This window comes from Podarcis gaigeae (assembly GCF_964106915.1).
Source record: "Podarcis gaigeae genome assembly, chromosome: 2".
NCBI lineage: Eukaryota > Metazoa > Chordata > Lepidosauria > Squamata > Lacertidae > Podarcis > Podarcis gaigeae.
In genome coordinates, this window is record NC_139679.1 from 123,010,596 (window position 1) to 123,023,625 (window position 13,030).

Genomic DNA, 13,030 nt, shown 5'->3' on the forward strand with positions numbered 1-13,030 from the left:
GTTTTGCTGCTCTGCAGGTGAAAGGCCTGAAATTATGGGACTGTGGAAGGAGTTGTGAGCCAGATTTTATCTGTGAATAAGCTCCAAGGGGCACATTTTTAAGATATACTGGATGAACAAATATTTATGAAGTACCTTGTTTGGATTTGAGTTCCTGGGAAATAAGCACTTCCACCTGAAAGCTGGTTGCCTCTCTGCTTACAAGCAGCCCAGTCCATTCGGAATTTCTGCTGTTCTAGCTCCACCGAATCAGTAATTATTAAGCAAACAGCTCATTCATTTGGGTGGGGCTTAAGCTGTGCAGGTTTACATAGTCACTCTCCCCTAGTGGGTAACTGATTCCCTATGTAAGCTCTCAGAATACTTAGAATTAGTCAAATTGACAGATATAATAAGACAAAAACCAAAAAGTGAAGTAAAAAAAAGAATGGAAGTGCCTAAATGATTACCTCAAAAGTCAAGGTTCGAGGGCAGAAATCTGGCTGAGTCTGGAATAACTTTGTGAAGTGAAAGGACATGAAAAAGGGATTTATATCTAGATGTTAGGATAGAGAGGATAAAGAAAACAGGAGAACAGGAAGACAGAATGAAAGGTAAAGGAGATGCTGTGTGATTGGTGGAAGTCAGTGTCTTGCGGTTGTTGTTTTAGTGTTTATAATATTAACTTGTAAGTTATGCATTTGTTTGTTTTTATGTTTTGTTTTGTTTTGTTTTGTCTTTTTCGGTTTTCGAATGTTGATTTTTGTTGATTTTTTTTTGAAATCGATACTGATTTAAACTAACTTTCCCGTCACCTCCTCTCCTCTCTTGACTCATATGTTGGGCCTCATCACTCCACAGCTTTTTGACATTTGAATATTTCATTTTATACCTGCAGGTTGCTGCATTTTGTTATTGCCATTCTGCTCAGATCCCTACAATGGAAAGGAATGTACAAAGATTCAGATGGCATATTTACTTTTTGTCGTCAGATGCTCCTTTGTGTTCAGACCAGGCCTCAGTACAATAATGTAGCACTTGGGAAGGAAGATGCAGCCCAGAAGCCCAGCACTGGAGGCCAGCATAGAGAAGATCTGCACGGCTACCATGTATTTCCCCTTTGAGCTCAGGTAGGTGGGAACAAAGGACACCCAAACACTGCAGAAGACCAGCATGCTGAAGGTGATCAGCTTGGCTTCATTGAAGGCTCCAGGCAGTTTCCTGGCTAGGAAAGCCACTGTGAAGCAGATGGCAGCCAGGAAGCCCATGTAGCCCAGGGCACCATAGAACATGGCAGAAGACCCTACATTACATTGCAGGATAATCTCTGCAGGTTGGGAGTGCATATCAGTGTCTGGGAATGGGGGAGAGGTCCCTAGCCAGGTGATACAGATGACAACTTGGACACTGGAACATGAAAGGACAACAGTGTTGGCCAGACTCTTCCCCAGCCATTTCTTCACCCTGTTCCCTGGCTTTGTGGCCAGGAAAGCCAGCACAACAGTAATTGTTTTGGCCAACAAAGAAGAGACAACAACTGAGAAGATGAGGACAAATGCAATTTGCTGGAGAAGACAGGTGGCTTTTCTTGGCTGGCCAATGAAGAGCAAGGAGGACAAAAAGGAGAGCAAGAGGGATACAAGGAGGATGTAGGAAAGGTCCCTGTTGTTGGCTTTGACTATGGGAGTTTCTGAGTATTTAATGAAAATTCCTAACACCAAGCATGTGATTAAGGAGAATAACAAGGTAAAGAAAGACAAGAGTATCCCCAAATAGTCTTCATAGGACAGGAAAGAGATAACCTTGGGAACACATTGATCTCGGTCCTTGTTTGAGTGCTGATCTTCCGGACATTTGGTGCAATGGTTTGCATCTGAAAATAAGATGAGTGATTTCAGTACCCAGGGTCTCAAGCAAGGGACATTGCCAGCCCTGACCTGCAGATAGTATGACTTGAATTGGCAATCTTTTGCATGCAAATCAAATCCTGTGCTACTGAACTACAGCCTTTCAACCAGCAGAAGCAGACACAACTGGAGTTTTCCAGGAAATCCTCTGGCAAGGCTGGTGGAAAGGGGTGGGCACCAAGCAGGCGAAAACACATACTGTTTCCTAGGAGGAAAACATGGGTCCCACATGGATCACCAGAAGAAAACTTTCAGAGAAACCAGATGTCCTATTTCTAATGATTCTAAGAGAAAACTCAATTCAAAATCAAACCACAGGGAGTCTGTCATCACTACACATGATGATGATGATGATTTATTTATACCCTACCCATCAGATACACCAACCTTGGGTAAAGGTCATTTTTTATGTGGGGGGCGGGGATAAAATAAAGAAATAGCATTGTGTTGGACAGGATCACAAAAGTTGTCCCTCACTTCCTGTTTCCGGCGGTGAGAAATGGCTGATTCCCATACGATCGAATCCCAGCCTTGCTGATAATTCAGGGCTGATAGGGGGGTAATTAGCCCTGGCGGACTCCCCAGGGTGGGGGAGGACTGTCTTGTAGACCCACAGATTGTCCGAGATTGTCAGTTTGCATCAAGGTGCAAGTGACAGGACACTGGGTCCCAGAGCACGACACGGCTGGCATTCTCCGATGTCACTCTCATAACTGGAAATATCTGTTTGATAAAATAATTGGATTTGGACAATAACAGACATAGTCTGGACCGAAGAAGATTAAGAAGAAACCTGCAGAACTGTACAGTCCCTGGTGTTTAAGCTCGGGCTTCAAAGAGATTCTCATCATGGCGTTTGGATTACGGAGGTATTTGGTATGTCTTTTTTCTCTTCTTAACATCTACAATTGGTTTTCTATGCCTCATTAAGAAGCCTTTTTTTTAATAAAAAAAAAAGAGTACAGATGGGCTTCTATTTATAATTAAGTATTCAACTGTGCAGCTTTACTCAGACTTGAAAGACTTGATAAACATAAAAGAAGAAACAAGATGGCGTTTGTTGATATGATGCAGCATGGAAAGATGAGAATTCCCTCCTTTTTTGAGGGGAGTAGGAAATATTTGCTGGCTGACTTTGTAATGTCTTGAAGTAACAATTTGGGATAACATATAGTGCAGCTGTTTGCACAAGTTTTTCATTATGAGCGAGAGAGAAGGCTGAATGGATGTCTAGCAGCCCCTCTTCTAGGGCCAGGAGGGGGGGATTGTATGGTCTCCAAGAGGCTGATCGATCGCCAAATGACTTATATCTGCGGAACACAATTCATTTACATTGCAATATTGCAAATAGTCTCCCCAACAATCTATAGCAACAACTCAACAATGTGGAAGACACTGCGTCACTAAATCTCAAAAGAAAGGTTTGGATAACAGTCTGAATTGGAGTGATTTAACAACTTGGGAGTTGCTGCGTCATTAAGCTTGGACAACAGCCCAGATTGGAAGATTGGAATGAAGTCAGGAAAAGCTGCATTGGTGAATAGACAGTTGGAGGAAAAAAATATTTATAAATAAAGCTGTATTTGATGAATGAAAGGACATATGACTTTTGACATGATTGAGAATCGCATAGCCAGGGGCGGAGAACTTTAAAGTGTTAAAAAGCAGAAGGCATAAATATGAAAACAATGAGAAGAGGCAGGACTGAAGATTTGGAGATATGCTTCAGAGGTCCAGACTATGGGGAACCCGGTAAAATTAATAATTACAATTTGGACTATAATTTGGTCTTTTTTATTTTAGTTTCTTGTTTTTAATTGGATTATGATGCGGATATGTTGATTGGCTGTTTTTATTGGAAAATAAATAAAAATGATTTTTAAAACACACACACCGAAGTTTCCCTATTCCTTCAAAGCCGTACTTCTCTCACTTGCCTTCCACAGTGGAGACACAGGGAGCACAATCATAGCAGCAAAGTGGCTCTCCTTCCCGGATGACCTTGACATCCCCAATATGACAGCTCTCAGCACATCTGGAATGAGGAACGGTCTGCCCATAAAGAAAGATGGCCAGGAGTTAACGGTCTTTCTATCCATGCAATCAAAGTGGAGCCAATAGTCCCAGCTCCTGCCAACCTTGCAGTTCTAAAGCTTACTTGTGCAAGTAGATAATTAGGTACTGTTGCTGTGGGAAGGTAAACAGCTTTTCCATGTATTCTGGCACTTGTCACAGTGTCCTCTTGCACCAGAAGCAGTTTAGTCAGTCTGGCCACATGACCCGAAAAAAGCTGTCTACAGACAAATACGGGCTCCCTCAGCTTGAAAGCAGAGATGAGTGCCACACCCCATAGTTGTATTTGACTGGATTAAACTGGCTTTAACTTTACCTTTACTAAATTGTTTAGGGAATTTTAAACAAAAATAGATTGTGAAGACCTCCAACAGAACCTCTCCAAACCTGAGTGACTGAGCAGTAAATTGGGAAATGTAATTCAAAGCAAGCAAGTATGAAGTGATGCAGGTTGAGGCAAAAAATATTACTTTGATAAATCTGCTCCTGGGAGTTGCCTTCTATCACTGTGCCATTGAGAGCGTGCTCACTTATGGCTTATGTGTGTGGTACGGAAGCTGTACTACCCAGGACAGGATGGGGTTGTGCAGAGTTGTGAAGGCAGCAGAGAGCATTGTTGGCTGCCCACTCTCCACCTTAGAGCAGATTTATGCCACAAGCTGCCATAGGAAGGCACTGGACATAGTAAAAGATCCATCGCATCCTGGTCACTGTCTCTTCGAGCTCCTGCCGTCGGGACGGAGATACAGGACGATGAAGACAAGAACAAGCCGTCTCAAGAACAGCTTCTTCTCCAGAGCGATCTCGGCCCTGAATGGGAAACCTAGACTTTGAAAGTCATCTAATCTTCCTTGCTGTATTATACTGTATTGTTTTAATTAGTGTTTTTATAGTTGTTCTGATTTTGAGTGGAGTGCCCTACCTGGGTGGATGGAGCAGCCAAGTAATTTTGTTGTCCCCGAGAGGGGGCAATGACAATAAAGATATTATTATTATTATTATTATTATTATTATTATTATTATTATTATTACTATTACTATTGAAGTGGGAGTGACTCTTCCTACAAAACTAAAAGCCCCTTTCAATCCAATATCCTCTGTTTTCTTTTTCTTTTTGCATCATAGTCAAATGTATCTGAATGATTTAACCCACCTTATTAAACCAAAGGGGCCACACGATGGCATCCTGATCAATGGTGACTTTTACGTCTGCGGATCCCTCTCTCTCCATACTCCCAACTTTCCCCACGTGAAGGGATTCGTTGGGAAGCATCACAATGTTCACCAGGTCAAAATCAGCTGTCAGGTCCCCATTCTCATCTAAATATGCTCCACCCATAGAAGCATTGTAGAACTGAAAATCACACAGGAAAGGGTGAAACTAGAATGACAGAGAAGAATGACAGAGAATGAAAGTTGGCTATTTCCGCCCTGGTGTTTCACATATAATCGAGGCACCTAGTGGCCATGGAGGGTTTTTCTATTTAATGTGCCCAATCTACCTGAGGTCTTTCAGAAGGGGTTCTTCCTTCAGCTGAGTAGCCTAAGAAATAGGTTCTGTTCAAGATCCTGTGAGTTGGGGTTGGAGAGGGTATGGCAGCTCCTCTCAGAGTCCTGCTCCAAGCGGTGGCTGCAGCTGTGGGTCTGGCTGCAGTTGTGGCAGCTACCAGTCACGCTACTTGCAGACCAGGCATTTCATGAATCATAGAATCATAGAGTTGGAAGAGACCGCAAGGGCCATCGAGTCCAACCCCCTGCCAAGCAGGAAACACCATCAGAGCACTCCTGACATATGGTTGTCAAGCCTCTGCTTAAAGACCTCCAAAGAAGGAGACTCCACCACACTCCTTGGCAGCAAATTCCACTGTCGAACAGCTCTTACTGTCAGAAAGTTAAAACAAAAAAAAATTCCTTCCAGTAGCACCTTAAAGACCAACTAAGTCAGTTCTTGGTATGAGCTTTCGTGTGCATGCACACTTCTTCAGATACACAGAAGATATCAGTCTGTACCTGTGCAAGTTTCTTGGTGAGGTTGATGGACTTCCATTTCATGCGGCTCAGTGTGGTGCCTTCCATAGTTCCAGTTACAGATAGGTAGCCGTGTTGGTCTGCCATAGTCAAAACAAAAAAAAACTAAGTCAGTTCTTGGTATGAGCTTTCGTGCATGCACACGAAAGCTCATACCAAGAACTGACTTAGTTGGTCTTTAAGGTGCTACTGGAAGGAATTTTTTTTTGTTTTGACTATGGCAGACCAACACGGCTACCTATCTGTGTCAGAAAGTTCTTCCTAATGTTTAGGTGGAATCTTCTTTCTTGTAGTTTGGATCCATTGCTCTGTGTCTGCTTCTCTGGAGCAGCAGAAAACAACCTTTCTCCCTCCTCTATGTGACATCCTTTTATATATTTGAACATGGCTATCATATCCCCCCTTAACCTCCTCTTCTCCAGGCTAAACATGCCCAGCTCCCTTAGCCGTTCCTCATAAGGCATCGTTTCCAGGCCTTTGACCATTTTGGTTGCCATCCTCTGGACACATTCCAGTTTGTCAGTGTCCTTCTTGAACTGTGGTGCCCAGAACTGGACACAGTCCTCCAGGTGAGGTCTGACCAGAGCAGAATACAGTGGCACTATTACTTCCCTTGATCTAGATGCTATACTCCTATTGATGCAGCCCAGAATTGCATTGGCTTTTTTAGCCGCCGCATCACACTGTTGGCTTATGTCAAGTTTGTGGTCAACCAAGACTCCTAGATCCTTTTCACATGTACTGCTCTCAAGCCAGGTGTCACCCATCTTGTATTTGTGCCTCTCATTTCTTTTGCCCAAGTGCAATACTTTACATTTCTCCCTATTAAAATTCATCTTGTTTGTTTTGGCCCAGTTCTCTAATCTGTCAAGGTCGTTTTGAAGTGTGATCCTGTCCTCTGGGGTGTTAGCCACACCTCCCAGTTTGGTGTCATCTGCAAATTTGATCAGGATGCCCTTGAGTCCATCATCCAAGTCGTTGATAAAGATGTTGAATAAGACCGGGCCCAAGACAGAACCCTGTGGCACCCCACTAGTCACTCTTCTGACCCTCAACCAGAGTGAGAGGCTGGTTGAAAGGGAACTTTGGTTTGGTGGAGTTCCCACCAAAGTGGAGTGGGGGGAAAGTAGCTAGGTGGGTAGGGGAGAGCATGGTTGGAGTGGAGGGTTGGCTGGCCACCATCGGGAGTGGAGACCTAGGTGTTTGGTTTCTGTTCCTTCTTCCAGCCCTCTCACACCACCAGAGGTTACTAGTAGCAGATCTACTGAGCCCTCTGGTCTGGTGCTGCTACTACTGAATGTCAGATCAGTCCCTATTAAAAACATGCAGTTCCATGCTTTGATTGCACATGAGTGGACTGATTTGGCTTGCATTACCAAGAGTTTTTGGAAGCCAAGAGCCGCTTGATGGTGGATCTGTGGAACAGTCTCCCTCGGTAGGTTGTGGACGCTCCTTCATTGGAGGTTTTCTAAGAGAGGTTGGATGGCCATCTGTAAAGGATGATTTACTTGAGATTCCTGCATTGCAGTATGTGGGGCTAGATGACTTTCAGCGTCCCTTCCAACTCTCCAGTTCCATGATTCTATGATTTGGGTGAGGGAGCTGGGTGGGCCTGACCTTACCTAGCTCTGCCCACCTGAATTTTTGATACTGCACGAGACTAGACTAGGGGGTCAAGGCAGGGGAGTTGCTATTGTCTACAGGGACACCATCTCCTTGACCAGGGAGCCTCTTGACCTTGGAAGGGGTTTGTGGAGAAACTTTGGAAATAAAAGTCATTGAACTTCTTACATGCAGTAGAATTCTATCTTGCTTTAACTTTGGAATGCTTTGTTTGTCTTTGATAAAACAAAAAAAATTCCTTCCAGTAGCACCTTAAAGACCAACTAAGTCAGTTCTTGGTATGAGCTTTCGTGTGCATGCACACTTCTTCAGATACCTATCCTTTTTTAATTCTTGCTTTGTTGTTGTTTAGTCGTTTAGTCGTGTCCGACTCTTCGTGACCTCATGGACCAGAGCACGCCAGGCACTCTTGTCTTCCACTGCCTCCCGCAGTTTGGTCAGGCTCATGTTTGTAGCTTCAAGAACACTGTCCAACCATCTCGTCCTCTGCCGTCTCCTTCTCCTTGTGCCCTCCATCTTTCCCAACATCAGGGTCTTTTCCAGGGAGTCTTCTCTTCTCATGAGGTGGCCAAAGTCTTGGAGCCTCAGCTTCAGGATCTGTCCTTCCAGTGAGCACTCAGGGCTCAGTTCCTTAAGAATGGAGAGGTTTGATCTTCTTGCAGTCCATGGGACTCTCAAGAGTCTCCTCCAGCACCATAATTCAAAACCATCAATTCTTCGGCGATCAGCCTTCTTTATGGTCCAGCTTAATTCTTGCTTAATTTCTGTTAATTAAAGGAAATGGACCTACAAATCTGTCATTGAACGAATCACTATTTAAAATGGAACAATATCCATCCAGAGCATTAGAGAAGAAACATGAATACCTGTGATGCTTGGATTTTTTCATCTTCCAACCTGTTCTGACCCATCATCACCACCCTCTTGGATCTAGAGGAGTACACAGCATTTAAGGCAAGGGCCAGAGCTCGGACAGTGTCGTAAATGCTGTAGGTGTCCTGAAACAGGCTCCTTTCAAGAACGTTTTGAGGGAACCCTGAAAGGTTCTCCTTCACTTTGCATCGCTTCTGGCCTTTCACAGAAAACACATGCTTTGAGTATAAGCAATTATAGCCTTCAGGCCAACATGGATGGAAATTACTATAGGGAAAAGAAACTGGCAGATTACCATCCTGTTTTGATCTTTTTTTGGTCTGGAAAAATAAAGATAAATATCCATGAATGTGTTTGTTCTCAAGTATTTCCGGAGACATGCTGCAGCTGACATATGAGAAAGCTATTGTGATCCAAACTTTCCCAGTAATGGGTTTCAGGGTTTCGCCCACTATTTCTAGGGTACATGCGGCTTCTAGGGTGGACTGAAAGTCCCCATAATAAAGAAACACATTGATTCTCCTGTCCATGGAAAGTGAAATCTTCTGCTGGAGCTTTTTGTATGCATCGGCTATAAAAAAGAAGCCTCGTAAAATGGTTTGTGAGAATACAACACAGACACCGCCCTTAGCAAGCAGAGGCGCGAAGGTGCTGAGAAACCTTTTTCCATTGTAAGTGTCAGCAGCTATGAGCCCGATCCAAGTCCACCTGAAATGCAGGAGTAGCCTGACAATCCCTGAGCTTGGGGGTGCTTCATCTGGGGTCATACGGTAGAACAAATGAGATTGTGTTTTGTCAAGCGCATGATGAACAGAAGCATAACTGACCTAGGAAGAAAAGGAACATATAGAGGGTTTTATTAGTCAACTAGAAATTGTGGTCAGGGAGAGCAATATACTCTGGAAAGGAGATGTAGGACACTTATAGGAAACAATACACTCTGGCCAGTGACCGAAATAAATTGATTCATTCATTACAGGCAACAATATAACATATCTTCAACATCATTTCCTTTTTTATATTAATTTTTATTAATTTTTTCCTTTTACAAATTCTTCATCACAACAATGTTCACAAATTTCCAATTTTTGTTCTTTACTTCCACCAGCTCCTCCACCAATCATCCATATTTTCTATTTTTACGCATTTTCTATATTTAATATTGCCAATTAATATTATCCTTTTCATTTCTATTTCTTTTTTACAATACATCTTTAACTATCATAAAGCCTCTTTAAATCCCACTAACGTTGTCTGTTCATCACATATGCTTTTCAGATAATCCGTGAACTTTCCCCAGTCCTCGATTCATTCATTATAGGCAAAAATATAACATATCTTCAACATCATTTCCACCCAGAATGTCCCCCTCCCACCGATGTTTGAGACTATGTAGAGTTAAGATGTGTTGCATTTTCTACTTTTAACATTTGGTTCGGAGGAAGGGGTCAATTTTTAGCTCAATTGAGTGTTAGTTTCACATGAGTTTTGCTCCTTAGATTTGTTTTTCTGCCCAGTATTTATTATTCCTTCATCTTAAAGTCCCCTGGCAGGTTACCAAAATAGGCTTGTGTGAAGCCATCCCTGAGGTGTCTTCTGGAGGCTGCATTTCTGTCCCACCAAAGTATGATTCATGCCCCGTGTAAACTGCTATTTTCCTAGAAAAAGTGGTGCCAAAACTCACCATGAACCCTTGTCCTCTTCTAAAGTGCCGGCTGAAAAAAGAGTCTGTTTCCCCCTTGTAAGTATAAAGTACTTAGTAGCTCACAGTACACATCTTGTGAGCTTCCTGTTGTAGCTTCTAAGAGACATCTCTCTTTCCAAAAGGCATGTCCCCCCCTTAGTCGGCTCTGATGGCGATTCTCTTTTGAAACCCTTCTTCTCCCAGCAGGACAAATCCTTCAACATAAGAAGAGCCTCATGGATCAGGCCAATGGCCCATCTAGTCCGATATTGTGTTCTCACAGAGGCCAACAAGAAACCAGCAACTGGCACCCAAAAGCATTGGTGCCTCCAACTAGGAAGGTAGATCGCAGTCATCATGCCTAGCATTCATCAATAGCCCTTGCCTTCATGAATTGGTTTAATCCTCTCTTAGAACCTTCACTGCCTCCTCTGGGAGTAAGTTTCATAATTTGCTTCCTATTCAAAGAAATGGCTGTTCTCTGCATGTTGCCCATGCTAGTGTATTCATACCTGGGGGATTTTGTAGGTTCCCAGCATAGTTGAAATCTGGAGTGAGGTGTCATAGTTGACCCCTTCAATGAAAACCAAGGGCTTCTTCTGTTTTCCACAGTGGTAGTTTGGGACATTGGCCCTTCCAGGAGAAAGCAGATCTAGTGTGGCATCATAGGTCATCCTTGCATTGAAATGATTCTCATGGATGTCATAGCCCAGGGTGATGTTGGGTAAGATCCCGGGGTCCTGATTAATCTCATGGATTGCAATCATGAAGGACAGGAGATTCCAGTATGCTCTTGTCCCTCTTTCCCTGTAATAAACATGAAGCCTAATGTCAGTCTCTGTTCAGTGAAAAGTGTCAAGTTCCTGTTTTCTAGTCCTATAAAAAAATGCAGCCACAATAATGAAGCAAAACAGAACATCCACATCGCATAATCAGACATTTGTGAGTTTGTTGGAAGGTGAACGGCTGCTTGCCAGTCAAAGGGAGATAGAAGCATATTTAAGCACTTGAGTGCTGGAAGCAGGGAGTGAATAACACCCTCAAATACATTGAGCAAAAGTTTGTAAAAGGATGGGACACTAGTTCAAGGGGAGTGGTAGGTTGTAAAGAGTTTGCTTCCTTATTTTTAAAAAAGGAAGAGGAGATGTAAAATAGAGATCTTTACAAGTCATATAATTCCTGCTTCTAATTGTTATTGCTGTTGTTATCCTATTTAGTAGCTACGTTTCACCCTAAGGTCCCAGGGCAGGTGAACTGTACTGGCTGCCAGTTAATTTCTAGACTCAATTCAACGTGATTGCATGTTAACTTGATAGATGATTGTGACAATTTAATAGTTATAGTCCTGCTCCTTTCAGAGGAGTGCAGATCAAGCCATCTTCACATTTCCCAAGTCAAGAAGCTGGGATGCAGATGATCTCAGGCTCTTCATGATTCACCATCAATTTGGTTTATTTCCAGTGGAAAAAAAGAAAGGAGGGAAGCAATGCACATGCATTTCGTGTCTTCAATGGGCAAACTCTAGAAAGCAGGACTTGTCCCTGGCAGATAAGCATTAGAGGCTTGAGCAATCACAGCTAAGCACAACAGTATTAAAGGTGATGCGATGTACCGCATATGCATACCCATTAATCACAATCTTATCTCCTATGCTGAAATTGCAAGGGGAAAGTACAGGGGGCAGGGGTACCTTAGGGGACATGGGTGGCACTGTGGGTAAAACCTCAGAGCCTAGGACTTGCCGATCGCATGGTCGGTGGTTTGAATCCCCGCGGCGGGGTGAGCTCCCATCTTTCGGTCCCTGCTCCTGCCCACCTAGCAGTTCGAAAGCATGCCAAAGTTCAAGTAGATAAATAGGTACCCCTTTATAGCGGGAAGGTAAACTGCGTTTCCGTGTGCGGCGCTGCTGCTGGCTCGCCAGAGCAGCTTCGTCATGCTGACCACGTGCCCCGGAAGTGTCTTCGGACAGCGCTGGCTCCCGGCTTCTTAAGTGAGACAAGCGCACAACCCTAGAGTCGGACACGACAGTCCCGTATGGGCAGGGGTACCTTATGTATATATCCCTACCCATTAATCACAATCTTATCTGCTATGCTGAAATTGCAAGGGGAAAGTACAGCTTACCTTACAATGTAATTGCAAGGGGGGATAAGGAAATCGTGTTCAGGATGAACGGTCTGTAACGTAGATATGACCCCGCTTATGAAGTGGTCTCCTGGCTTGTAATAATTTGTAGCATCTGGACGATCCCTTCTCAAGTTCAATGGGCATTTTGCTTTCCGCATCCTAGAAGCTGCATAGGGAAGCAGCAGCAGCAACAACAACATTAATAAGAGCCTCACTCTGGGTCTGCCTCCTGTCATTTCATTTGTTGTCACTGCTCTCAACTAAGCAAGAAGTGAATTAGATGAAGCCCAAAGTCTCCAACAAGACCGAAGCCCCAGAGAAAATGTGAGGATAGGGAGGATACGAAGCTTTCACACTGGCAGAATCCCTGCCTGCCTGGAAGAGAAGTCAAAGCCCTCGATGGCACAAGAGGTCTTTAAATATGCAGCAGGCATTTCAAGCTCTCATTTCTGAAATATCTGTTTTCTGTGTCAAAAGTGGGTACATTGCTTGAGTTTTGCCAAGGAATAAATCATTATTATTATTATAATTATGCAGGGAATATACATCTCTGGAATCACTGTGGAGCTTGAGCAGCAGCTGCAGAGCTGGAAGAAAACATCACAATGTGTTTTCTGGTGCTCTAGAGGGTAGGACTTGAATCAATGGTTTCAAGTTAAAAGAAAGGAGACTCCAACTAAAAAATCAGGAAAAAGTTTCTGACAACAAGAGCTGTTTGAATAGTCCCGCTTGGAAG

General features: G+C 43.4%; 1 protein-coding gene across 3 annotated transcripts in view; it reads right to left on the bottom strand.

Annotated features, from left to right (window-relative positions):
- Positions 1 to 3,442: 3,442 nt before the first annotated feature.
- LOC310837547 (vomeronasal type-2 receptor 26-like) overlaps positions 3,443 to 13,030 on the bottom strand; it is a 34,856-nt gene continuing 25,268 nt past the window's right edge. The window contains exons 1-5 of one of the 3 annotated variants that reach the window (XM_083724290.1): positions 12,292 to 12,788; positions 10,680 to 10,974; positions 8,477 to 9,310; positions 5,113 to 5,340; positions 3,443 to 3,938 (exon numbers count right to left, since the gene is read on the bottom strand). In XM_083724290.1, the coding sequence (XP_083580416.1) occupies positions 3,816 to 3,938; positions 5,113 to 5,340; positions 8,477 to 9,310; positions 10,680 to 10,974; positions 12,292 to 12,530 (1,719 nt within the window). In that variant the 5' untranslated portion in view covers positions 12,531 to 12,788 and the 3' untranslated portion in view covers positions 3,443 to 3,815. Of the gene's footprint in view, positions 3,939 to 5,112; positions 5,341 to 8,476; positions 9,311 to 10,679; positions 11,668 to 12,291; positions 12,789 to 13,030 lie in introns of those variants that run through there. The other 2 variants (XM_083724292.1, XM_083724291.1) reach the window with 2 other exon arrangements.